Raw genomic sequence first — 23,006 nt, 5'->3', positions numbered from 1 at the left:
GCTATAAAACCTAGCTGACTTCTCTACCTGAATTGAATCCTCATGCTGTTTTCTTTTATCTATCTTCTTAAGCCATATCCAGTTAGAGAGGTAATTCAGAGGTAGCCAGGGAAGGTAGATATGGCGAAGATTAGCGCTTCGTATTGTGAGTTTGCATGACGCCGCTCTGCCCTTGTACACAGAAACCATCTTTAAATGAAGGTCTCTAGTCCAGCTTGTATATACAATTCCTAAAACCCAACCGCGGGCTGTCATCCAAGATGCGCCACTATCGCCATAACGCCTCATAACGCAGAATACGTCCGCCGTGATCTTGATTGACGGTGTCTCTGTACTGAAGTTATAAATCTCAAATACTCCTGTTACCGCTGCTCATCCAATGCCGAGTAATGAACTTGCTACCCCGACAGTCTCACAAGGAACTGGTCCGACATCTCCAAGCGTTTGTAAGTCTCTCCAGCCGGTTTCATCAGGAAGTTGTATCAGTGCTCCTGTTCATTGTCCTCGAACCTGAACATCTGAAGCCGAAAGGGGATAAATCCTGTCAGAATCGTATGTGGCACTTGCTCTCGCTGCGTGCTGTGGCCAACCCAACGGCATGCTAGATACTCGACGGTGCGCATAGCCTTGACCGTTAGGGGCACCTCCATACGTTATATCATCGGCAGCGCGCCTAAAGCTGCTCTCTTGGGAACTGTCATTATTTTGGAATACTGCTGTATTCTTCTCGTCGATACCTTTGTGTTTCTTAGCGCCCAATTCTGCTGTAGCTGATGATCCAAAGTTCCGGACCTGATCGATTGGGCCCCTGTCCGAAGTCTCATCCAAGAATATCCATAGCATGAGGGCAATGAGGCCAGTGATAACCAAAGCGGTAAGGATAGCAGCTCCGGCTTTATCGCCTGCAGGAAGAGGGTCGTACGACAAATCTGGAACTGTTCGTCCAATATCTGCGGAACCGCCACCAGGATTAGGCTTGCTTGTTCCTCCAGTGTTCTTCGTCAATGGAGCAGGTCGGTCTTGAATCATGCAAGCAAGTGTGACTTCTAATGCCGCCATCTGCTGGCCCACTGTAACATCACCTTCAAACTTGTCCTTGGTCCAGTAAAGACCACACATCCGTCCGTTCTCACCTCCGGTGCATACATCGTTGGCTGCGACGGCCGAGGCGCGTAAAAGTGGCATGATAAAGTCGTGAGTGTAAGGTGCCCATTGAGTAGTAACGGCCAGCCAGCGGCTTAGATATGCCTTGAATGACTTCTGGTCCAGATTGCAGAGCTTTACAGACTCACATGCGACTTCTGTCATGATGTTCTTCTGGGGCCCCGTGAAGAAAACCTTGACACCTTCAAGGAGGTTGTCCAGACGATCTTTCCAGACCTGATTTTCTGTATGATTGTACATGGCAGCAGCACCAAGAATCATGCCGCCCGCGTTGTAGGAAAACTGGTAAGGTACTAATTTGGTACAGTTGTTGTAGATGTGGGCACCATCATAAACATACCAAGTCTTTGGATCAATAAATTCGGTCCCGATCATCCAGTCCCAGGTTTTGTCGGCCCAATCGGCATAGCTGTTGTTGCCAGTGAAAAGAGCCAGACGCGCGCCCAAGGCGAAGAAGCAAGCCTGGGAAATCGAGTTTTTGTAATCGTAACCTTTATTCCACTGTTACCGTCTGTTAGCCTTTGTGTGCACGTTTCGATTGATGTGAGCGCCTGATGATGGGAGCTAAACAGCAAGTGACAAAAGAGAATTGAAACACTGAATGCGAGCGACTAACCTCAAATATCTGCCATTTCAACCCGCCATTACAGTGCTCTGTGTCCCAACGAGCAGCTTGGGTGTTGAAAACAGCTTGGGCAAGTCCAAGCCATTGTGGCTCATCAGGTTCGGGATGAGGGAAGTTATACTCGGCAGCAGACATTACGGTGAGTGCCCAGAAGCCCTGGTCGTCATTTCCTTCGGTTCTTGTCTGGTTTATAGGCATGTAATCATCATGGTCACCGACCTGGAATAAGAGTGCCTGCTTAGTGAGATTGACATATTGATCATCACCAGTGTATGCCCAATAGTCAACAAGTGTTCCCATAAAGGCTCCGGCATACCACCCTTGGGAATCAGATTAGCATATGTGAATGAGGTAGACTTGTGTATTTCATACAGTAATAAGGTTCAGGTAGTAAACCGGGCGTTCCGCCAGGTTCATGCCCATGGTACATAGCAACCATGTCCTTGGCGATTGATTTGGAGATGGATTTGACTGAGGCTGTTTCGAATATTAGTATTAGAATATATACCGAGGAACAGCAGTCTGTGGATTGTTTCACGGCAGAACTTACTGGTCGAATTAGGGTCTAATTTGTAGGCCATGGTGAAAGGGTTCAGCGCCAGCAGCAGGACAGCTATGACGCTGTTTGCGCCGGGCTTCGTCCCATGTGATCTTGAGGTAAAACGCATGTCGACGATGAGATCAGAAACGACGACTGAAATGCGTGTCAAACTTCATGAGAAAATGAGATTTACGACAAACGGCAAAAAAAGAAAACGGGACAGGACAAGACGAAGGATGACGGCGAGAAGTGGAGAGGCCGGCGTGAGCAGAGGTTAAATTGAGTAGGTAGGAAAAGGCAGGTAAGTCTAGTATCCAAGAAGGGAAGGAACAGGGGCTGAGGGGTCAGATTGAGGGAGGCGGGAAGAGCTAAATCGAGTTTAGGTGCATCCTTCAGAGTATCCGTACACTAGGTATAGCCATTATCTATGCTTACTTTAGAGAGGGAGGTACCTATTTTGATGGATAGAACTCTAACAAGGAAAAGTTGGAGGTCGGGTGATTCAAGGGAAGAAGACCAATCAATCATTAGGTCAAGATGAAGACGTTGAAATGAGAAAAAGGTCAGACACAAGCTTGTAAAAGAGCGTACTGCATTGCTTCATAGGTACCTAGGTAGTGACAGTAAATGGCTCGTTCGTGTAGCAACACACACCTACCTTGGATGGATTGCAGCTTACGTACAGCACAGGTACCTATTACTCGAGATCGATCGTCCAGTCTCAGCTGTAGTCATGTACAAAGTCCCACACGAAGCTCTTTTCGGTTCCAGTACTACCATCTATTCAGACGCTGCAATTGTCTTCTAACAAGTGGGTTGGATGTCTTGTTTCAATTTGACTATAGGTATCACCTGATGAATGCAGCTTCAGTATAGCAGATAACTTGAGACAGTTTGGATGCGGAAACATTACATCGTGATGTGATGCTTATGTACATGGATAGCGGGTATGTTTCCCCTCAATTCCTGGGGATGAACTCAATTGACCTTCTGTGGGGATTTCCTAATACGATGGACGGGCCAAACAACGAACCTGGTAGCCTCCTGGTAATGGTATTAGGTAGTTCTTGGAAAGGAAAGGGAAGTACCAAACCGAGACAGGATAAGCTTAACTCGTACCTGAATGGCATGTAATGATGGGTATCCATTATTACGAACATCAGACTGTCTCGGAAACTCGGCAGCGTCGATAATTGATGCTGTGAATAAACAGAGACGCTCTGCTTAATTGTCATCTATCAGTCCATACAAACATCCATAACATTTGTCTTGATATCATGACCAATCGTTGCAAAGAGACCCCAGCGCCCAGTTTCTCGGCGAAATCCTTATATCCACATGCCAAGCCATTAATGACCTGAGCTTGGGCCTGGGTAGTTGTCAATGACGTCGTTGTTGATTTGAGCTTCAATCAATTTTTATGTCCAAACATGCGTTGATATAATATGTCTATGACTGCTTCATGCACATCACCAAGCACCCTATAACGACTCGAGATACAGGAGAATCACTCCAAACTCTAGTCATCTTGATAATAGTAGTCAATACGGTAAGTTTCGCCGTACCAACTCAAACACACTATTCATTCGCCATTTCATAAATAAATACGTCTCATAACGTATCCCATGCATTGTCGTCCGACTCCATAGGTTCGTCCGCACTCGATCCCCCTGCATTCGTAAACTCTCGGAAAAGTGCAATATCCTCAAACTTGTCGGATAAACTTTCCACAGACGCCCCTTCGGGGTCAGTCATGGCGAGATTCAAATCAGCCATAAATGTAGCTCGTATATCATCCGAAGGACTGCTCAGCCGATTCTCTTCAAACTGCTCCATCAATTTTCGTGCCTCTTCTGCTGATATGTCGCCTTGCTGAAGCGTCATGGAGAGTATGCTTCGGCCAATGGTTTCGGCAAAACGAAAAGATCCCCGTAGGTTGCCGTAGGACTGGACGCAGAAGAACAAATAGAAGCGCCAGGCGGGGTCCCTTGTGTCACCTAGGATGGCGTTCGCAACGTGGATTAGAGCACTATGCCATAACATCGTGTAAGACGAGCATGGGCACTTCTCACGATATACCACCACTAGGCGTTTCAATTGATTCACTGATGCCCTGTAAGCAGCATCCGGTGAGCTTCGCCTGCAAGGAAATGTCTTCAGTCGTAATGGTTTGTGGGAACCCCTTGCTCGAACGGTAAAAGGCCGTAAAATGCTGAGAATGCCCGCGTGAAGCCAAATACTGCCGTCAAGTTAGTCACCACACATCAAGTTCTATTGTAGATTCATCAACTAGGTTCAAACGTACTGAAAGACCAAGACATGATGCGGACTCTGCTCGGAACGCACCATGGATGGTGGCAGCGTCTCTGCCCAGGCTATCAGCTCTCGATACTTGTATTCGGCAAATGCGAGTGTAATATGACTGCTGAGACTCTCGCGCGGATGGGGCTGGTCACGGTAGTACTTCAGGGTTACCCCGTGCATTATTCGCCAGAATCGACAGAGAACTGGAAATGTGTCTCCCATGTAAGTTTCCTGCAACGTTTGCCGTACAGACTGCGGGGTACCCTCGGGTGAATGATGCCATGTATGTCCCGGTATTGGCATAGCAGGCGGATATTCAGGATATGAAAGTCCCGGCTGCTGATAAAACAACGCCATGAGTCTGTGTGTGTGTCAGTTTCGCCATTCACTGATCTGCCGTACCAACTTACACTATCCAGTTGAAAGTGCCCCAGGCAGCATAGGATGTTGCGCTTTGCATATCAGGACTGACCTGCTTTGCCTTTGCAATCGCAACATTCGAGTCGACACCAAAAAGGCCCATCCGCCTACCCATAGAATTGACCTCTGATACATATGTCAAGACGTAATGATCCTTTCCGTTGCCTAGGTACCCCAGACCGAGCAGCTCTATCGCAGCAAGTGTCAACAGCGAGTCCGTCGTCTTTTCCGAGGACCACCGCTTTTCAGTCTCTTCGCAAAATTCGGGTATATATTTCCCAACAGCAGAGTCGATACCGCTGTACATTTGCTATCATCATCTTAGCGGCCAGGCTCAAATACCAATTCTGGAATCAGTCACCTACACAGCCCCAGTACATGATTGCACTGACTAACATACCACTGCAGTAATTAGTTTTGCATTCAACAAGATCAGCCAAAAACATGTCCGGGTCAAAGGGGCCCAGAAGAGGGTGATCTGTCTCCAGGTACAGTGAAACGACTTTGGCAGCCAAGCTGGAAGGAATAGGTACAGATGTCCAAAAACCAATGTTGAGTTTCTTTAGCCGATCGTCGCAGAGAGCCAGGGTAGGCACCTGGGCGTGTGTAGGGTTATGCGCCGGGAATGGGTTGGGTTCGTTATTCGACATTTGAGCGTCGTTATCATCGTTTGGCGTTGCTTCTTGGCCGGTACTGATGAGTTTCCTAATTATGGTCAGTGCCGTTTGGAGAAGAGAACGTATGCAACCAAACAATATTGTAAGGTTCGCCTTTTAACAACCCACTAACTTTAGAATGCTGGACTCATGAGACTGGAGTGTTGGAAACGCAAGAGAATGTCTTGCCATGAGTTCAGACTCGAGACCTAGATATCGGGTCTGTTCAAGAGCAGTGCCGCGCTTTTGGCCGCGAACAGGCTGTGCTATACGTGACTGGATTATCGAAAAGGCCGCATCAAGGTCGGCGTGGCCTCGCAAGGTTCGTAGGATATCAATAGCTTGGACTTCGGGTCCTGTCTTTATCATGTCAAATAATTCCAGTATTTGCTCGGTTTCCTTGCTTGTCTTTGGTACACTCTTAGCTTCAGCGTAGACGCATGGCTCTTTCTCACCGCGGCGATGACAGGCCTCGCAGATCGGCTTTTTGCCATTGCACTACTCAGACGACTCAAGTCAACAGAAGTAAGATAGGGTGTGGGTAATAAAGAGACTGACGCGAATCTTCCTCTTGCGGCACTGATTACATGCTAATTGTGTGTTGATTCGCTGTCGTTTGAGGGGCTCTTCGCTAGGTGACTGAGGGGTTGTAGAGGAACCAGAGGGTTGAGAATTAGAGGAACTTTCAGACTGAGGGATAGGGAGCAATTGACGATATCTTTTTGACATTGCTGGACTCTGACTTCTGGTGACGGCAGGGGTTAGCTTGTCGAGAAGAAACCTAGTTTGCTGATGACATTGGCCGAGGGACTTTAGGAATGAATGACGAGCAAAAGAAAGGATCGTATTCCCGTGTTGTATGGCATGTATCTAATTCCCCATTGATTTTAAACAATTCACGTGAACCTTTCAAGGGTCCAAGGGCATGTGTTTATTAAAACTACTGTGAGGTAGGTTATCCACAACATGCATATCGGGTGCACAGTTGGACCATCAGACTCGGAGCATCCCCCAGGCTGTATGATTGGTCAATTATCCTTGTAAATCGAATCGATATCGATATTTCGATCATTTCTTGATTCCAGGCATGTTTAAAAGGGACCATTCTTCTATCACTGGGTTGTTCTCCCAGACGCCTTTCCGTCATGATGACAACAGAATGACTGCTATTTTAGTGTCACAACAGCCTTATACTACTACGTTAGAAATTTTTGTTTGGGGTTTAATCAAACTAATCCGGTAGAGTATCGTTCTGATCCATATGTTGCTCCGCACGAGTTAAATACATAGAGACAAGGCCATCCTCTCAACCCTTGCAATCAGTACACATGCTCTCTAGAGCTATGGATTTGCTTTGCAAACATATTACATGCTAACGAAGCTTGTTCAACGTTTCGAAAGCGATCCCGACAGCACGCACTATCGGGACGCACTAAACGCATGTCTCACTGTTGCGAACTTCTTTGCACTAAAAGAGCGTTTGATGTTAAGTATAATTCGACTTCCCATTTATAACCCGCTTGTCTTGACTATACTGTAACAGACATGCACAAATATTTATCATGAAAAGTCAAGGACAGACTACAGGCATCGCGTTTTCGCCGATGGGACACTGGCATACCATCATCTAAGGCTTTGATCTTGCTATACAGTTTGCCCGCAGCAGAACGTTTGTAGAGAGTACCTAGCTGCACATCGGTCGGCTGTTGACGATCGAGATCTTCACGACTCTGGTTTACAACTGCAGATTTTCATTCATTGGCCACGAAGAATGATCAACAGAACCCTTGTCCGGAATACTCGACCCTGTCCGAATATGACTCTCAGAAGCTGAACAACCCAGCGTAAATCGGCGGTTGCCAACCTTTTGTTCAGAACCCTTTACATTGACAGCAGCCTCGAAAACTCCTCAAAGTTCGAGAAAAGTCATGAATTCATCCTACATCTAAATCCTAATCTTTGAGCTTAGCAAAATCTGGGCACTCAATACCAGGGTGTCAGCCTCTTAAGCTTGTTGAATGTGGCTTCTTATTGACGCCTTTGAAACACTTATTGGGAACAAAGAGCCTTTGAAGTGATCTTTTCCCTTGGCTTTATTGAAGTCCCTGTCGCTTTGCAAGTTGGTCTAGGATGGGTTTAGTACGTGAGATCATTCGAGCATTGGTGTACGTGTATCATGTATATACTTTTACTATTATGTGATTGCTTTACGGAATGACAGATAATCGAAGGATGTTGCGAGATGCATAGGGTAGTAGTTGTTGTTGCTGGGTGTCGTTTTACACAATTTTACTCGCGCCTCAAAGACATATCTGCCCTTATTGTCAAACAATCGGAATTCCTGCAATTTCTATGCTCCTATAACAGGTACTTTAGGATATATTACTATACCATAGTACGTTCTGAATAGAGATTATACGAGTCGTTTCATGCTGGTTGCGAAACACTGATACATAACGACAAGGTTTGATAGGCTACTTCAGGATTGGGGCCCCTCAGGGTATTAGAAAAATTGGCCGCTGGAAGCATAAGAGACGGAATTAGTGGGCCACTTTATGCTTCTTAGACTATATAGCTCTTAGACTATGTATTTTTGTCAGCTAAAAGACGTAGGAGGTCATTTTTTTCTGCTACCCACTAGCCCTATCTAGCATTAATAATTAGAAGGGTTTTTGAAGCATTTCCGATATAAATCGTCTTATCCACGTGTCTGGATGTACTGAATTGTTTCAGGACAAGCTTAATGTTTGATGACGATACTGACCCATTAAAGTTAAGGTACGTACTTATGGTTTGCATGATCGTGGCGGCGTTGTGTTGTTATCTGTGGCTGGTGATCTAACACGAATACGACACCCCTCCGTCGCTGGCTAAAAGAAACCATCACATGAGAATATCGTCCAACTCGTGATCAGCCTTGTTAGGTACTGATACTCAGGGACCTCTGGATAGTTAGAGCCAATGTATATCCGCTTACTCCCCAGCTTCCATGAGCTTGGCAGTTAAGGAGCTGCAGTATCCGAGATATGCGGTGGAAACAACTTAGATTAATCGGAAACCCCAGATGACATCCACAACCTTGAAGACAAAGTGTTGAAGTTTCGCAGATGCCAAAAATAGATTGTCAATCACTGTCAAACACCACAATTACACATGAGCTAACTAGCGGCAGCCAAAACCATAGAGCAGACGATTTCCCGTAATTCAGAGACTTTAAACCCCTCCCTCAAAGTAGAGGTACTTGCCCGGCTATCCGACATCACTGATGGAGCCATTTCAGGCTCAGTACTTCTGAAGCCCGGTCCTCTCGGGGGCCTCGTCACCCAGCAGCGCCCCAAACCAAGCCCCGACCAGCTCCGCCCTTCCCAGTAGGGTCCCTAGGTACCTAGGTCTTCACCAGTCCACCAGTCTCCGTGCAACCTGGTCACTCACTCCCGTCACTACTCGTTTCGCCTGAACCAGCGCAACGTCTCATAATCAACTTCCCTCTTCCAACCTCTCGCTACGCCAACCTCCTTCTTTCGCATACAATATCACAACAACACGGCACGAAACGACAACAACTTCTTGATTTCGAAACCTCTTCTCGTCCATCGTCCATTTTTCGCGCTTCTTCGATTGATACCCACTGCTATTTTCTAGCGCTTCGACAGCTTCACAAAACACATTCAAAATGCCTGAGCAGGAAGCCCCCTACGACCCCTATATCCCCAGTGGCCAGGCTGGAGCCCAGCAGCAGCAGGGTGCTGGCGGCAATGCTAGGACGCAGGCACTGCAAGCTGTAAGTTGTTTTCCTAATGATTTAATTGATGCGCTGGTGCTTTTTCGGGCGGGTTTGGGTTGCGACACCTGGCGGCAAAGGCTATTGGTGACTGATGACGTCTCCTTCCGAAACCCGTGAACAAAACACGAGATGGTTATTCTTGAGTGACGAGTATCAATCCTTGGCTCCAAAAACAAAAAAAAAACATCCAATACTTTTTGCAATCTGGCAAACAGTATTGTATGATCATTTTGTAGGCAAACGGGCTGAGCGCTGCTTATTCTGCTTATCCTCATTCTGTCAGCTTCTGTCATTCTAGGTCAAGCGTCATTTAGCTCTCCATGCCAAAATGCCTCCCAACCCCATGCGCCATAGAAAACCAGACTTCACGATGCTTGACAAAATGGACATTTACTGACATCATCACCAGCAAATCGACGACACCGTGGGTGTGATGCGTGACAATATCAACAAGGTATCTCAACGTGGTGAGCGACTCGACGCTCTTCAGGATAAGACCGACAACTTGGCTGTTTCAGCACAAGGTTTCCGCCGAGGAGCCAACAGGGTCCGAAAGCAGATGTGGTGGAAGGACATGAAGATGCGCATGTGCCTGATTATTGGTATCATTATTCTGCTGGTCATTATCATTGTCCCCTCTGGTACGACACCCTACCAAAACCCCCCCAAAAAATACATGGACATGCAGCTAACTCTCTTCAGTTGTGGCTACCCGCTAAAGGCCCAATAAAAGCTTTGGGTACTTGGTCCTCACGATGCACACGCTTGGGACATGACGAATTCGAATAATCGCAAGCTACGACCATGGGTTATGGAACTTTCTTTGGGCAACTGGCCATTATTGCAATGGAATATGATTTGAGCACGGTGGAGTTTGTTCACGTTGGGTCCCGGTCATGTTGTGCTGGCGACTTTGCTCTTGGGGTGTCTGCTGAAGACGCAGTCTCAGCATCACTCCTGCAACGCTGGCCAGGGCTGGATGTATGAGATTAGGCGTTCCCCGATTAATTGAGATGTATACCTTTCCACGCATTCTTATCGGCAGATTCTGGTTTTGTCTTGTTGCGCGGTTCGTATCGGCTCGAGAATCAGCCTGCTGAACCCTTGGAATCATTGGCAAGATGAGGTCGGTTATGGGCGTGGTTGGAGGTCAACGGTTTTCTCCTCTGCCTTCTGATGGAATGCCTACGAGTTTTCTTACCAGCATAAGTTCAATCACATGATAATAACTTCTCAATTTTGCACTTAACATTGTGATACCCACAAGCTTGTTTTACGATACTTGCAGCCGCTGACATCAGACGAGTCAAACCAAGATGAGAGCGGTTGCTCCGAGGGCGGAACCTCTCTGCCTTTACATATAGATGGCAATGGGCACACGAAGAAGAGGCCCCAAGAGGCTATTGATTCGATGTACCGTAGCAATGGGTCCTCGGTTGGCGCCATCTCGGGGTGGGTTTGCTCGGCAGTAAGTGGATAGATAGATTGATAATGCAAACTGATTGATAATGCCCCATCACCATCTGTAGTTACAAACGTATTTTTGGACACAAATTATACTTCTGGCGAACTGGACTGAAGCAAAAGATCTGTATCCGTCCGTTTAAAACGTATTGTTGTGTACATAGTAGTCTTTGCCTTTTTCATTCAAAAGAGCCACAGCAACCCAACGGTGTCGATACCGGTCTGCTGAATTCTGATCTTGCCGATGAGACAAGGTCCGCAAGGTTTCTTCTCTCAGTGAGATCGAAGACGATACCAAGTTCAAGAAGGCTCTGTCCGCGACCGCCAGGATATGGATGCCGAAGCTACCGTATACCACTTTGTCGACCAGCTCAAGGATAAGAGCTTTGATGCCTAACATGACGATGGAATACTGCTTGGCTGTTGTCCTGCCTGCTAGCGAGGAGTGACCTGTCGCTACGCTTGCTGCCCTGAACATTACCAAATCTGGATGGTTGGGTAACATCGCCGAGAACGTCTTCGCTTCCATCAAGAAGGATCACCCCAGCCTGGCCTGGACTGTCAGCGAGGAGTACGAGAATCTGACTTGGTTTTTCGAAAAGGTTGATGGTACCTTCAACAGCAACAGAAACGCCCTGTTCTGCTACGGATGCGACCTCCGCTCCAGGCTCTTGCTCTCGTTTTCGAGGACTTCAAGACCCACCGCCGGGCTATGCTCGGTGATGCTAACCTCAAGTCCCGACTTCGCAACGCTGCGAAGACTACCAGCGAGACTTTGAGCGCCTTAAAGAGCCGAAACTAGTTAGGTCATATGGAATGTAGTGATTTGGCGTCAACAGGACCAAGGTGTTGTTTTTGGGATTTGATTGGGATGACGTGAACCTCGTATACAAGCCAGAGGTTTCAATACCAGCTCCTATACCAACCCAGCACTGACGTCTTTCGAAATCGCAATCTGCAAACACCCAGGTTTCAAAAAGAACCGTTAGGAGCTATGGCTGCAGTGGAGGTAGTATTTGGAAGCCTGTTTTTGTTTGTCGGATAAGCCAAGAATGGCCACCTTGGCCCTCTTTAGTAGTGGGAGAAGGACTCTTCCGCTTGACTTACGCTTAACAGATAGTCTGTATCAGGAAGAAGTTGCTCTGGACTCAGCAGCCATTCGCAAAGTAAGAACTACTATATTTCCTGTGGGCGCCATTCTTGAGAAGGGAACCAGCCAATCGCACAATTGTCACCATCCCTTATGCCCAAGCACAGGCTGTCGATGGACGTTGTGCAGATGTCGCTTGGGGCAGGTATCCCTAACGGAAATTCAGGCAGATGTCGACTTGAATGAGACAAGATCACCATAGTACCTAGATATCCGTAGGTATACTAACTACCTATGGTAATGTCATATGTCAAGCAACCTTTGGGCTATGCGCTGTAGAGGTAGTTTGGTTTGATGAAAAGTGCCGTGGAAACTTAGGTTATTCAAGTTTATCCTGACACGGCTTGAATAATTCAGATAAGGATACTGAAACTACTGTACATATATATAATCAGTCGGTATTCAATTTTACTGTGGTTTTGGTCACTTGGTAGCAGCTGACAGCGTCTGCTTGAACCACGCAACGCAACAAACTAATATTCATTGTTGGCCCGTTGATGAAAATACTCTGTTTACTTGCTGTTAAATTAACATCGAAATCGATTGCTGTTATGAACAGTTTACTTCACCTGTTGGAAACCTCCGTTTTGGCATATAAAACACTTTGCTAACCTTCAATCCATCTCTTGACTGCTTCGCTATTACTTTACTCGAGCAGCATTCCCTTTAGCAATAAGTGTCTTACTTAAAATAAGAACGTCCATGCCCCAAGAACACGCATCATGACTACTGAAATCCCTATTGCGTCTTCTCAGTCAGAGGTTCAGACCCACAGCTCACGACCTATGGGCAGTATCGACATCGGCCTCATAGTAGGCACAATCGCTTTGTTCCTCATTATCATAACATCCATCTTTATCGCCCGAGGCCTTAGCGGACGTCGTCAAGCCAGGGGCGTACTGCGCAGAGCCGTAGACGGCAACGTAGCGAATCAAGATGAACATCATACAGCTCAAGAGGCGAGAATCGCCGGGCTTACGCAGCCAGAACCTGCTCAACTGCGCCAAGAAAGCTTCTGGGAGCGTAGGTCAAATCATTGTGTCGAATTTGATGTGACTACAGAGAAGACTAATATGATAACAGGTAGCACGCAGGTCCTGAAAGACCACATAGAGCGGTTCAAGTGAGACAGGATCTATCGAATAAGACCCAAGGATGGTCAAACAAAGGGGGACGTCAACATGGGTTTTGAGAGCACGCAGCCGAGCGCTAAAGGATGTGAACTAGGGGCAGGCATCCCATGCGATGCTTGATGCAGCAGACCCAACCATCTTCTGGGGGGCGTGGCTCATACACGTGGCTATAGTTCCATAGGTACTTGTAGATGATATGGCAAAGTGCAAGGATGGGAGGTCCCAGGTTACCGAGGTTGATTATTTCCGTAGGGTCGTCAAAGTGCCCTCATAGTCTCGGAAGATAGGAGGCCATGTAGATAGATACAGTACCGATGTCAGCCTGCCTAGTTCTGCAGTGATCGACAATGCAGCGGTTGTTCGTTTATGTGAAGAGGATATTTACAGGCAGATGGAATAATCAACGATTTTGACGCACATGATTCTGTGGGAAATATCACTAATGAAATTCCATGCTGGAAGAGCCCGAGGAATTAATGATAGGAAAGAATGCTCAAATCGAATTGGTCTGCTCATCTGGTAGTGTAAGTGAAGCAGGGTCTGATATGACGCGTTACTGAAAATCACGTGATCACCTGTCAAAGAAGTCTCCCGCCGTTGAAACATACCAGTCAACCGCCACTTGCCGCGTTTCAAGTTGATTCTTCAACTTCAACACTCAATACAATATTTCACGCCGAGGTCATCTGTACCCCAACTTCCAAATGACATCGCGATCGCTATCCCGCGGCCGTTACAGGTCCCGCACGCGCTCTCCTACTCCACGCTCTCAGGGTTCCCGATCCCCCCAGCGCCGCAACCAACACGATTCGCGTTCACCTGCCCGCTCTCCATCGCCACAGCGTCGAAACGGCCGCTACAGGAGCCGCAGCAATAGCCGTAGTCGAAGCCCGAGCCGTAGTCGCAGCCGAGGTCGTGAGCGGAGTGATCGGGCCAAAAGCGGTTCTCCGCCTACTAGGAGCACAAAGGTATGCCTCCTCCTCGTGGTCTCTGGTCCTATAAGCTAACTGTCGCCAATAGATTGTTGTGGAGCGATTATCTAAGAATATCAATGAGCAGCATCTCTACGAGATTTTTGGACAGTTTGGACGCGTCAAAGACCTTGATCTGCCAATCAATAGAACTTGTAAGGTCACCGGACCCTCGCTGTTGGAACATACCTAATCACAATATACAGTTGGAACCAATCGTGGAACAGCATACATACTTTATGATTACGAGGAGGACGCTGAAGCTGCCATTGCTCATATGCATGAGGCACAGGTAGACGGTTCGGCCATCAACGTTTCCATAGTGCTGCCTCGACGCAAGCTTTCTCCTGCTCCTCCAACAGCCCGTCGCGGGGCTAACATTGATCCCAGAGTACCTTTCTCAGGAGGACGCGGGGGTCCACCTGGTGCGGGTATGGGAGGAAATAATGGCATGAGTGGTGGGAGAGGCCGCCGTCGCATGTCTCCGGGAAGCCGGTACGGTCCTAGGTCGGATGTATATCGCCCAGGATCCCGTTCACCTTCCAGGTCGTCCGCCGGACCTGCTTCACGCAGTGGGGTCGGCCGGTATCGCAGTCGCTCCAACAATTCTTACTCATCTAGGTCGCGCTCGAGATCCCCAAGACGGAAGGGGGCTGGCCGACACGATGACCACGATACGAGACGTCGCGGTAGCATCGATAACCACGGCGACCGAAGTCGATCCCGCAGCCGGGGACACAATCCCCGATAAAGCTTAAACATGGTGTAATTAATTGGTTTTCGTTTGGCGTTACGAGGCAAGGAAAACGGATAGAGGCACGGGCCCCAGGTTTTAATTAGCTCCTATGAAGGAAAAGAAAACGAGTTGGTTACTTGTAAATCTTCTAACGATTGGTGCGCTGACAGTTGGGTTAGATCAAGATGCGCCTACTAGCAAAACTCGGTGGCAGTGCTTTCGTTAAACACTTCTCGGACTCTGGCCTATCATACCCTTGCTCCAATTCGGAGCTGCCCCTCCGTTACGATATAACCAACCACCTGCCAATCAACTGATTTCAATTGTGTCAATGTCCAAGGCTCTGGCCATTTTACGTGATACCGCCGCATCAGCTATGACTCCGTATGTTCTGTGGCAGACGGACGGGTGAGCAAGGGAATGCACCCCAGCGTTTTGTCATCCCATGGATCCTCAACATGTCGCTATGTTACATGGGTGCCCGGCAGGTGGGATAGGCTCTGAACATTCTGCTGCTAGAGCTGCAGCTAATGCTTCTCCCCGAACGCATGTCGGCCATTCAGGGATCGCGAGATCTCATCTACATACCATTTGTAACATTTCCCCCACTCACAACCAACGGGACCTCGTGTGTCCCCACACGAGGGCTCCCATGTCGTTTAGCCAGATTCGTCTTGGCAAGTCTTAAGTCCCTTTCCGAGACCTTACTCGAAACAAAACTTTTCTTTGCACCGAACCACAACAAGCCATTGAATCGCTAGAAGCAAAGAGGGCCGATGATCACGCACGCTTGGCTACCCTTGTCCCAGACACAGGATACCGCCCTCTTAGTTTCTTCATCCCACCGAACAGACCGGCTTCTATTATAGGGCTGAGGCCCGATTCCATTATATAGCCGCTGCAAGCAAGATCCAAGGATTGACCAGCAGGGGTCTAGGCCACCGTTAAAGAGGGGCCGCTGTCAAGCCTGCACTACTCTTTGCCACGACATGGCGCACACCTCCCTTCCCCTGCCCCGGAAGGCCAAGTCGTAGCCTGCTTGTCAACGCATGGTTCGGCCAACTTTTGCTGAAAAGCAGAGGTTTGTTCAGCAGTGTCTAGCTTTGGAATGCGCGACATTTGCCCAGCTATTTATTAATAGGATGCATGCCATGGATTAGGTAGGCACGGCATAATCTCTGGCCATGGGCAGGATGGACATGAAGAGATCCTCATATGCGCCATGCGTGCTGACTGATCAGTCACTGTGACCGCCGTCGCTCATCCATACATTGCCCCTAGCCGTTGCATCAACACATCGTATATCCACCAAACAATATGCTACATGTGATCAATTCGCACAGTAGTCGACTGCAAGATACTGGGGTTGGTGTGTGATGCCGCATTTCGTTGACAGCACAGGAACTTGGCCAGGAGGTCTCTTCTCGTCTGATCGAAAGTCGAACAACAACCATCACACACATCACGACGCAAAGCGATTCTGAGGCCCGACAGACCACATTTCCGCTCTTACGCGGACCTCAGACTTCCTTATCGCATTGCCACTTTAGGATCTTCGCATGGCCAGCCAGCGTGGCATGGTACGAGGCATATACCGCCCTGCTGCGGACCCTCTCTTGTTCCGGGACATTTGATGCACATGAAGCCCAGTTAGGAGAGGCAAGGAGGGTGAGACTCCAACGCCATTTTGAGTCTAGATTCCAGTTGCATGGAAGATGTGCGCGGTGCAGGGTCTAAGTCGGTTGTGCTTCCGAAGATCCATGGTCCGACTGTGTAACATTGCTGTGCAGATGTCTAATCGTTATTCCGGCCACATCTTCAGCAATATCAAAACCCTCTCTTGGTTGTGTCACCAAAGGCCTGGCAGCTCTTTTGGCTCGATGCGGCTATTTTCAGTTAGCGACTGTAACGGTCGGTTCCAGCCTACACGGTACTCTAAGCTGCCAGGAATAGGTATATGCATCATTATCCACGCATGTCATCACGGACTGTTTCCGGAAATTTCCTTGTCATTTGTACGAACGAACTTGGCGCGGACATCCACTTGTTGTCTTGACGCTGCCATCCATGGCTCTTACTCAGTGACATGAGCATTCGCTCCAGTCGAGGCTGAAATCGCCGATGAGGGTATCGTACCCATGCCAATCCCGATATCCATACCCGTACCGCTGCCTCGTTAGCGTTTCTCCTTTACTTACCCTGCTAAGTGCCCATCGGTCCGAAAGTTTACTCAACTGCTCGGAATATTCTCGGGTAGGAAACCTTCATGCTCTCTCTAAATTCCCTAGCTTGGTACTTTGGCTGCCATGTGGGCTGGCTACGTGCATCACCAACTACGATTATGGTGATCCGTTAAGATGGATTTCGAAGCCTGGTCCAGGTCCGCGGCAGCGGATACAGTTGCCGAGCATATCCGCACCTTGCCCAGCTGATCATGCTAAGAAACGTGGGTATCGGGAGTTGATTATTTGACAAGGTACATATCATGCCATCTTAATGGATGAATAGTGAACTCCATTAGGAAGCCGGTGTCGCATCAAGTGATGGAGATGGGGGCAGTAGTGATCCGGACTAAGATAAACTTCGGACTTGGGCTGAGTCGATCAAGCGTGCTTCCCACTTTAACAAGAAAATCTAGAAGACCTAGGGGTATATCTGCCTTGTTGTCTCGATTGCACTCGAGCAACAATTCCAGCAATTCTCTTTCACATCCATGATATCTCAAAACCGCACTCATATCTGTACCCGCTCTCATGGTACAGCTCAGGACAACCTACCTTTAGGGATGCAGACCCCGGATCCTCCGCCGACACCTCCAGGAGGCCCACGCGTTCCTCCTCCCCAACCCGATGGGCCGCCCTCTCCTCCTCACAGCTAGATGTTATTATAGTCCTTGTCAACCCTCGCTTGCTGCAACATCTCCTATATTTGCTCTGCCAATCTAGCCACATTCAACATTTTTGGGGCAACGAGGGCTCATCTTCTCCCTGAGCCAGGACCAACTACCAGGAATAGCATGTCCTATTCTGCCGCCTAGAATCCATGGCTTGAAAATCGCCTTCACGCGGTGGTAGTAGAGGTAAGGAGTCTGGTGTTGACTGGGGGTAGTCAGGATGTGACATCATGTCCACCGTTCAACTCATCTTTACGTTGTCCTTTTAGGGATTGAAGTGTAGCCTCGGAAACAGGCAAGGGAGACGCTTCAGCCGATGGGTGGTGGTCACATACTGGTATAGGTTGCGCAGTTGGCATTGCCTGGAGTACGGAAATGTTGGAGGGGACGCATGAGGCCAGGATGGCCCAGTTCAGCCGAGTACAGCACGGCACAGTATGGTCAGCCAGTGAACTCCTGGAGGAAAACTGCCAGAAGCGACAGGCAAAGCTAACTGGAGGATGGATCATCGGGTACAACGGAAGTCAGAGTAGCAACCATGCGATGAGGCGACTTGGCGCATAGGCGGAAGGGTGAGAGAGATGCCACCCCTCTGTTCATTCTCAGAAGAGACTCGTCTGTGCCTCCATCTACTTGGCACTTCCTAAGACAGTGTCAGCACCGTGAGAGTCGTCCCTCTGATACGTTTAACAAACTACAACCCTGATTCATGTCATCTGTTTCTCCGCCCCTCTCTTTGGCTGTGTACCCCAGCTGGCCAAACCAGGCTGTTTTGTTGGTTTGTCTTTACAGCATATTACAAGCCAGACTATAGAGCGGGTCTATTACGTTTGTTGTTCCAGCCTAACTACTTGTCGTATCGTGGGATGAGTGTTGTAAGTGTGTGGGCTCGATTGGTCGTGTCCCTGACTCGTCGCCAGAGCATGGGCTTTATTTATGAAACAGTCAAACCAGGTTTGCAAGGTTTCTCTTATCTAAGTAATTGCCAGTTGTGTGTCTTTTCCTAGGTAGAATAAGATGAACCGCGAATGCAAGGTTCTTCACCTCGAGCATGCTGTCACTCAACCTTGTCTTGGTAACCTTCGATTTGCTGTCAAAACGAAGCGGCCTCATCAAGAATCTATCCTGTTCAGTGTACCGACCACTCTATCCACCTGATTCACCACCACGCACTATCGGTGCTTGCCAATTAAGGCCACCTACCGGACTTATAATCCCCACCGGCGACACTTTTCTGGCATTTTCACCTTTTTTACCCCACGAGCTAACTGGGTTCCCCTTGGTTGTCACTGACAGGGCCCCTACCCTAGAGCCTCTTGCGCTTTGACGTTTGGGTCGTGCTATTGTACTGGAAATGGTAAGTCGTCGTTTATGATTGCAGGTGAGACAAGGGCTACAATCGTATCACAGCGAATGGTATGAAAGGCGGAAGGCGGAAGTTTCTGGACACGGGATACTGATGCAGCTCAGTCATGAGTTCTGGGATTGATCATTTCTAATAAGCGCCAGGTTTTACATGTCAACTGTGCAGTAAGTAGGGGTAAACTAATGAGAAGTTTGTTACACGACTGAAAGTTTAATACTCGTGACATGGTTACAAGAAAAGGCAAGTGCGCGCAAGACTTTCCCCTTTGAACGATTATCGTACAACGTCAAGGAAGTGATGGATTAACATTATCTGTAAAGACTGTAGGGGTATTGACTCATACGCAACCTCATGTACAACAGATGCATACATGACCAAGTTCAACCAAATTTAGAAAACAGAACAATGTGCCAAAACTCTTCCTTCTATAGGAATGCCATACCTGCACCCACACCCACGATCCCCAGCGCAGCACGAGCAATTTGTCCTGTAGCCCGCGCCGCTGCCACTCCAGTGCTCGACCTTGTGTTGAACCATGGTGTAGTGGCTGCGTTATTCTCTGCTTGGTCAACTGGCGTAGGTGCTGGTGTATTTGTCACTGGACAATCTGAGGTGCATGGGATGGCCGAATGGAAGACATCGTCAGCTCCGGCAGACTTAAAGACGGGGTTCTGAGCCCATAGGGTAGGGTTGGGCACAGCGTCAGCGTCCTTTGGATTGTTGACATTCGAAATGATGTGTAGTATGCCATTGGATATGAGGATGTCGGTTGTTATGATCTTGGCCGAGTTAATGAACTTCTCGTTACCAACCTGACGGATATAGGTATCCTCGCCCTCCAATGTCCTGAGAGACGTAGCATTCTCAAGATCAGTCGAGACCAGAACTTTTCCAGGCACTATATGATAGCCCATAACGCGAGCGAGCTCCTTGGGTGACATGGAATTTAGTGTGCTTCCAACGCTCTCCATGGCCTGATCTCTAGGAGCAAAGACAGTGATGTCTTTGCGATCAGCGAGATCGGGCATGAGGCCAGCTTTGAAAAGCCCGCCAAGGAACGACTCAACCTTGCTTGTCATGAGAACATTGAGGATACCAGAAGGTGGGATCAGCAGGCTATCCACAATCTGAATGAGGCCGCCTTGAAACTCGATATCGTAGTTGATGACTGTAGCGCGGTTTCCATATCTCGTGCTGAAGACGACATCATCGGGCTGCTTGTTGATGAGAATGTTCTGGCCAGCAGTAACATTGCTCCATTTGGGATCCATAAGCAGTGTGGGCTTGACGTAAGCAGGGCCTGCCTTGAGCTTCATGGCGCTTATAGTGCCCTGCAGTATATGGTACTGGAGGATAGGGGTGGCGGTCTTTGCATCATTTGGGTCCCAGATTTTAGAAAGAGGTGAGTATGGAATTTGCTCAAAAGCGTCATTAGAAGGCGCAACGATCTGAGTAAATGTCAGGGATGATTCTCGTAAGAATAGGCCATGGCTCAGGGACAGCATTCGACTTACAGTGACACCATCGTAACTGGGTAGTTGCATCAGGATATCCGGAAATTTCTAAACAGAACATATTAATATTGTATCTTCTTACGTTGAATATATAGGATTGTACCTTGATCAGCTTGTAATATGTAGAAAGCTTGGGATGCCTGCTGAGTACACTGCCCAGGTCCATAGGCTGGTTGGTTTCAGCAGCCCCGACCAAAGCTACTACGCTAGCAATGCTAGCAAAGGCTCGGAATATGAGCATTGCGTAAGTCCTCTTATGAGATGTAATGCTCTGAAAGCTGATGGGTCACCTGCAAGAAGTTCGACAACAGACAGAATCGTTGACGTTTTGGCCAAAATTCTCGACAATGAGCGTGACTCGACGTATGAATTGTCGAATGCAGTATGAAAGACAAGAAACAAGTAGGCAAACCTGTGTCAGGCCGAACGATACTGTTGCTTGTAATGAATGAGTGAATGTAACGAAAGGAGTATGATCAACACGTTGAATGAGTGGAATATGTTTGAGAATTACAAGAGAAAACAGAGAAACCGGAACCTGGGGAGACAGCCATTCAGCTGGGCTTAATACTGCCCGACTCGAGGAACGAGGCCTCAAAGGGTCTTCCCTCATTGTCTAGGCTCAGACATGCCTTACGGATATCCCGTCAGCCGCAAGAAGCTTGAGATAACAGAGCCAAGAAAATGGTGTACTGACATCACCAATCATGACCATCCAAGAACTCACGAGCAAACCCAAATAAAGCCAAGCTCCTGGGCTCGTGGCTGGACTAACTGGAACAACATTGTGGTGCAGTGTGGTATACAAAGGTATGTAGCATGCATCAGATCGGCGAATATTCCGAAACATGAACCCTGAACCCTGTTAGCGACCCTGCGTGGCAAGGATTTCAAGGGTCCAGATCTCCGGATTGGGATTGACAGCCAGGCACGAGCCACAGGCTCGTCTAATGATGCAACTCCGTGATCACTTGAACATGATGAGATATCAACAGCACTTGTTCTCCCCTAGACAATAGCACTCGCACGTGTCGTTTCTAATCATCCCAGAATAGTGAGGTTGTCAGAGGATAAGAACCGATGGCAGCTAACTTTAACATATCCATGTTTCTTGTCTGATGGCAAACCCAACGGCGTTGGAGCGAAGCTCGTGTTTCCCGGGTTCAAAGGTACAGATCGTGTTCATCATAGAACCATGCCAGCTTGCTGGAAAGCCAGTACCAAGGATCTGGGCTACGTAAGTCTCTCCCTAGTGTGTCAGATCATTATCCGTTGGACCATTATCATATGTAAAAGTTTTCTGGTTCGTTTTTACCGGCTGTGAAATAAGGCCAGGCCTCTCTAGACCTCGTCTTCGGCTCACCCACTCACACTCAGCCTAATCCGGAGCTGTTTTTTTCTCCAAGAGGAAAGCCTCTCTTGTGGCGCTAGTCTCAAGTATGGATATTCTCTTTTTGCCAAGTACGCGCGTATGGATAATTGGCGTTTGCCGTGGAGAGCAGGTGGTTTGCCATGAGCAATAATGATGTGCTGTCAGAGACAAATCAATCCCAAAATTGGCAAAAAAAGTGTGAGACCGTTGCAGGCATGATAGCCCTGCGGCATGAAAAAGGATGACCTTGCACCGTTTTCCCGGAACACTGGTAACATACTTTAGCGTTCTAGTAGTTTCTCTGGATCCAAGCGGACCAGCCTTTTTGAAAGCCGGCAGAGAAAATAAAAGCGTGACCTTCTATGCCAGAAATTCTATTATCCTTTGATATTGTAGCACCTTTAACAAAGGCATAAACGACGTCGATATCAGCATGCGTTTGCGAGTTGCGCCCCGAGGAAACCAACGCAAAGGCCAAGAGGGAGGCGGCTTTCAGCTCCTGATTCTCAGCATGTAACCGCTTTCCATCAGAGTACTGGATTTGTCGAATGTCTGGGATAGCAAATGTATAGAGGACGTGGGTGTGTATCTGGTGCCCACTTGGATTGCTTGGCGGTTCCTGATCGCCGAAAGGTGTGGCTAAGCGGAGACAGAGTTGGAAAACTTTTCGAAAGTGGTAGGGGGCGTGGCTATAAGATATTCCTTGGCTTTGGTCACGGGAGTATGCAAGAAGTTCCCTTCTCTATATGCCGTTCCAAGGTGCTCGTTGGAGCGATCCCATCCGTGGAGACGGGAGAGGCGGGTAGTTCCAAGTTATCGCGACCCATGAGCATCAAATTAAAAATAGCCATTTTCGAAAGGCATTATATGTATTTGCAGCTACATGAATCAAGATTAGTCTCAAGAGACTGGT

The 23,006-nt window shown here is 48.1% G+C and overlaps 7 protein-coding genes across 7 annotated transcripts; 4 read left to right on the top strand and 3 right to left on the bottom strand.

Annotated features, from left to right (window-relative positions):
* Nucleotides 1-495: 495 nt before the first annotated feature.
* On the bottom strand, nucleotides 496-2,457 carry FPOAC1_004652 (uncharacterized protein; the record flags this gene model as incomplete). Its single annotated transcript, XM_044849194.1, has 4 exons — nucleotides 496-1,665; nucleotides 1,781-2,109; nucleotides 2,162-2,266; nucleotides 2,340-2,457. The coding sequence occupies 4 exons, from the start codon at nucleotides 2,455-2,457 to the stop codon at nucleotides 496-498; spliced, it is 1,722 nt and encodes a 573-aa protein (XP_044707904.1).
* A 1,484-nt stretch (nucleotides 2,458-3,941) lies between these two features.
* Nucleotides 3,942-6,439, bottom strand: FPOAC1_004651 (uncharacterized protein; the record flags this gene model as incomplete). Its single annotated transcript, XM_044849193.1, has 6 exons — nucleotides 3,942-4,569; nucleotides 4,636-4,995; nucleotides 5,045-5,364; nucleotides 5,420-5,759; nucleotides 5,844-6,208; nucleotides 6,269-6,439. 6 exons carry the CDS (start codon nucleotides 6,437-6,439, stop codon nucleotides 3,942-3,944), a joined length of 2,184 nt encoding a protein of 727 aa, XP_044707903.1.
* A 2,944-nt stretch (nucleotides 6,440-9,383) lies between these two features.
* On the top strand, nucleotides 9,384-10,213 carry SYB1 (SNAP receptor, synaptobrevin; the record flags this gene model as incomplete). The annotated part of the gene is made up of 3 exons (XM_044849192.1): nucleotides 9,384-9,527; nucleotides 9,904-10,135; nucleotides 10,197-10,213. 3 exons carry the CDS (start codon nucleotides 9,384-9,386, stop codon nucleotides 10,211-10,213), a joined length of 393 nt encoding a protein of 130 aa, XP_044707902.1.
* Nucleotides 10,214-10,298: 85 nt separating this feature from the next.
* FPOAC1_004649 (uncharacterized protein) lies at nucleotides 10,299-11,760 on the top strand (the record flags this gene model as incomplete). Its single annotated transcript, XM_044849191.1, has 3 exons — nucleotides 10,299-10,475; nucleotides 10,783-10,962; nucleotides 11,581-11,760. 3 exons carry the CDS (start codon nucleotides 10,299-10,301, stop codon nucleotides 11,758-11,760), a joined length of 537 nt encoding a protein of 178 aa, XP_044707901.1.
* A 1,070-nt stretch (nucleotides 11,761-12,830) lies between these two features.
* Nucleotides 12,831-13,235, top strand: FPOAC1_004648 (uncharacterized protein; the record flags this gene model as incomplete). The annotated part of the gene is made up of 2 exons (XM_044849190.1): nucleotides 12,831-13,131; nucleotides 13,192-13,235. The coding sequence occupies 2 exons, from the start codon at nucleotides 12,831-12,833 to the stop codon at nucleotides 13,233-13,235; spliced, it is 345 nt and encodes a 114-aa protein (XP_044707900.1).
* Nucleotides 13,236-13,945: 710 nt separating this feature from the next.
* On the top strand, nucleotides 13,946-14,963 carry FPOAC1_004647 (uncharacterized protein; the record flags this gene model as incomplete). The annotated part of the gene is made up of 3 exons (XM_044849189.1): nucleotides 13,946-14,209; nucleotides 14,262-14,367; nucleotides 14,419-14,963. 3 exons carry the CDS (start codon nucleotides 13,946-13,948, stop codon nucleotides 14,961-14,963), a joined length of 915 nt encoding a protein of 304 aa, XP_044707899.1.
* Nucleotides 14,964-19,632: 4,669 nt separating this feature from the next.
* FPOAC1_004646 (uncharacterized protein) lies at nucleotides 19,633-20,962 on the bottom strand (the record flags this gene model as incomplete). Its single annotated transcript, XM_044849188.1, has 3 exons — nucleotides 19,633-20,655; nucleotides 20,722-20,769; nucleotides 20,825-20,962. The coding sequence occupies 3 exons, from the start codon at nucleotides 20,960-20,962 to the stop codon at nucleotides 19,633-19,635; spliced, it is 1,209 nt and encodes a 402-aa protein (XP_044707898.1).
* Nucleotides 20,963-23,006: the final 2,044 nt, after the last annotated feature.

This window comes from Fusarium poae, chromosome 2 (assembly GCF_019609905.1).
Source record: "Fusarium poae strain DAOMC 252244 chromosome 2, whole genome shotgun sequence".
NCBI lineage: Eukaryota > Fungi > Ascomycota > Sordariomycetes > Hypocreales > Nectriaceae > Fusarium > Fusarium poae.
The sequence above is the reverse complement of the archived record's forward strand: the minus strand, read 5'-3'. Positions and strand labels throughout refer to the sequence as shown.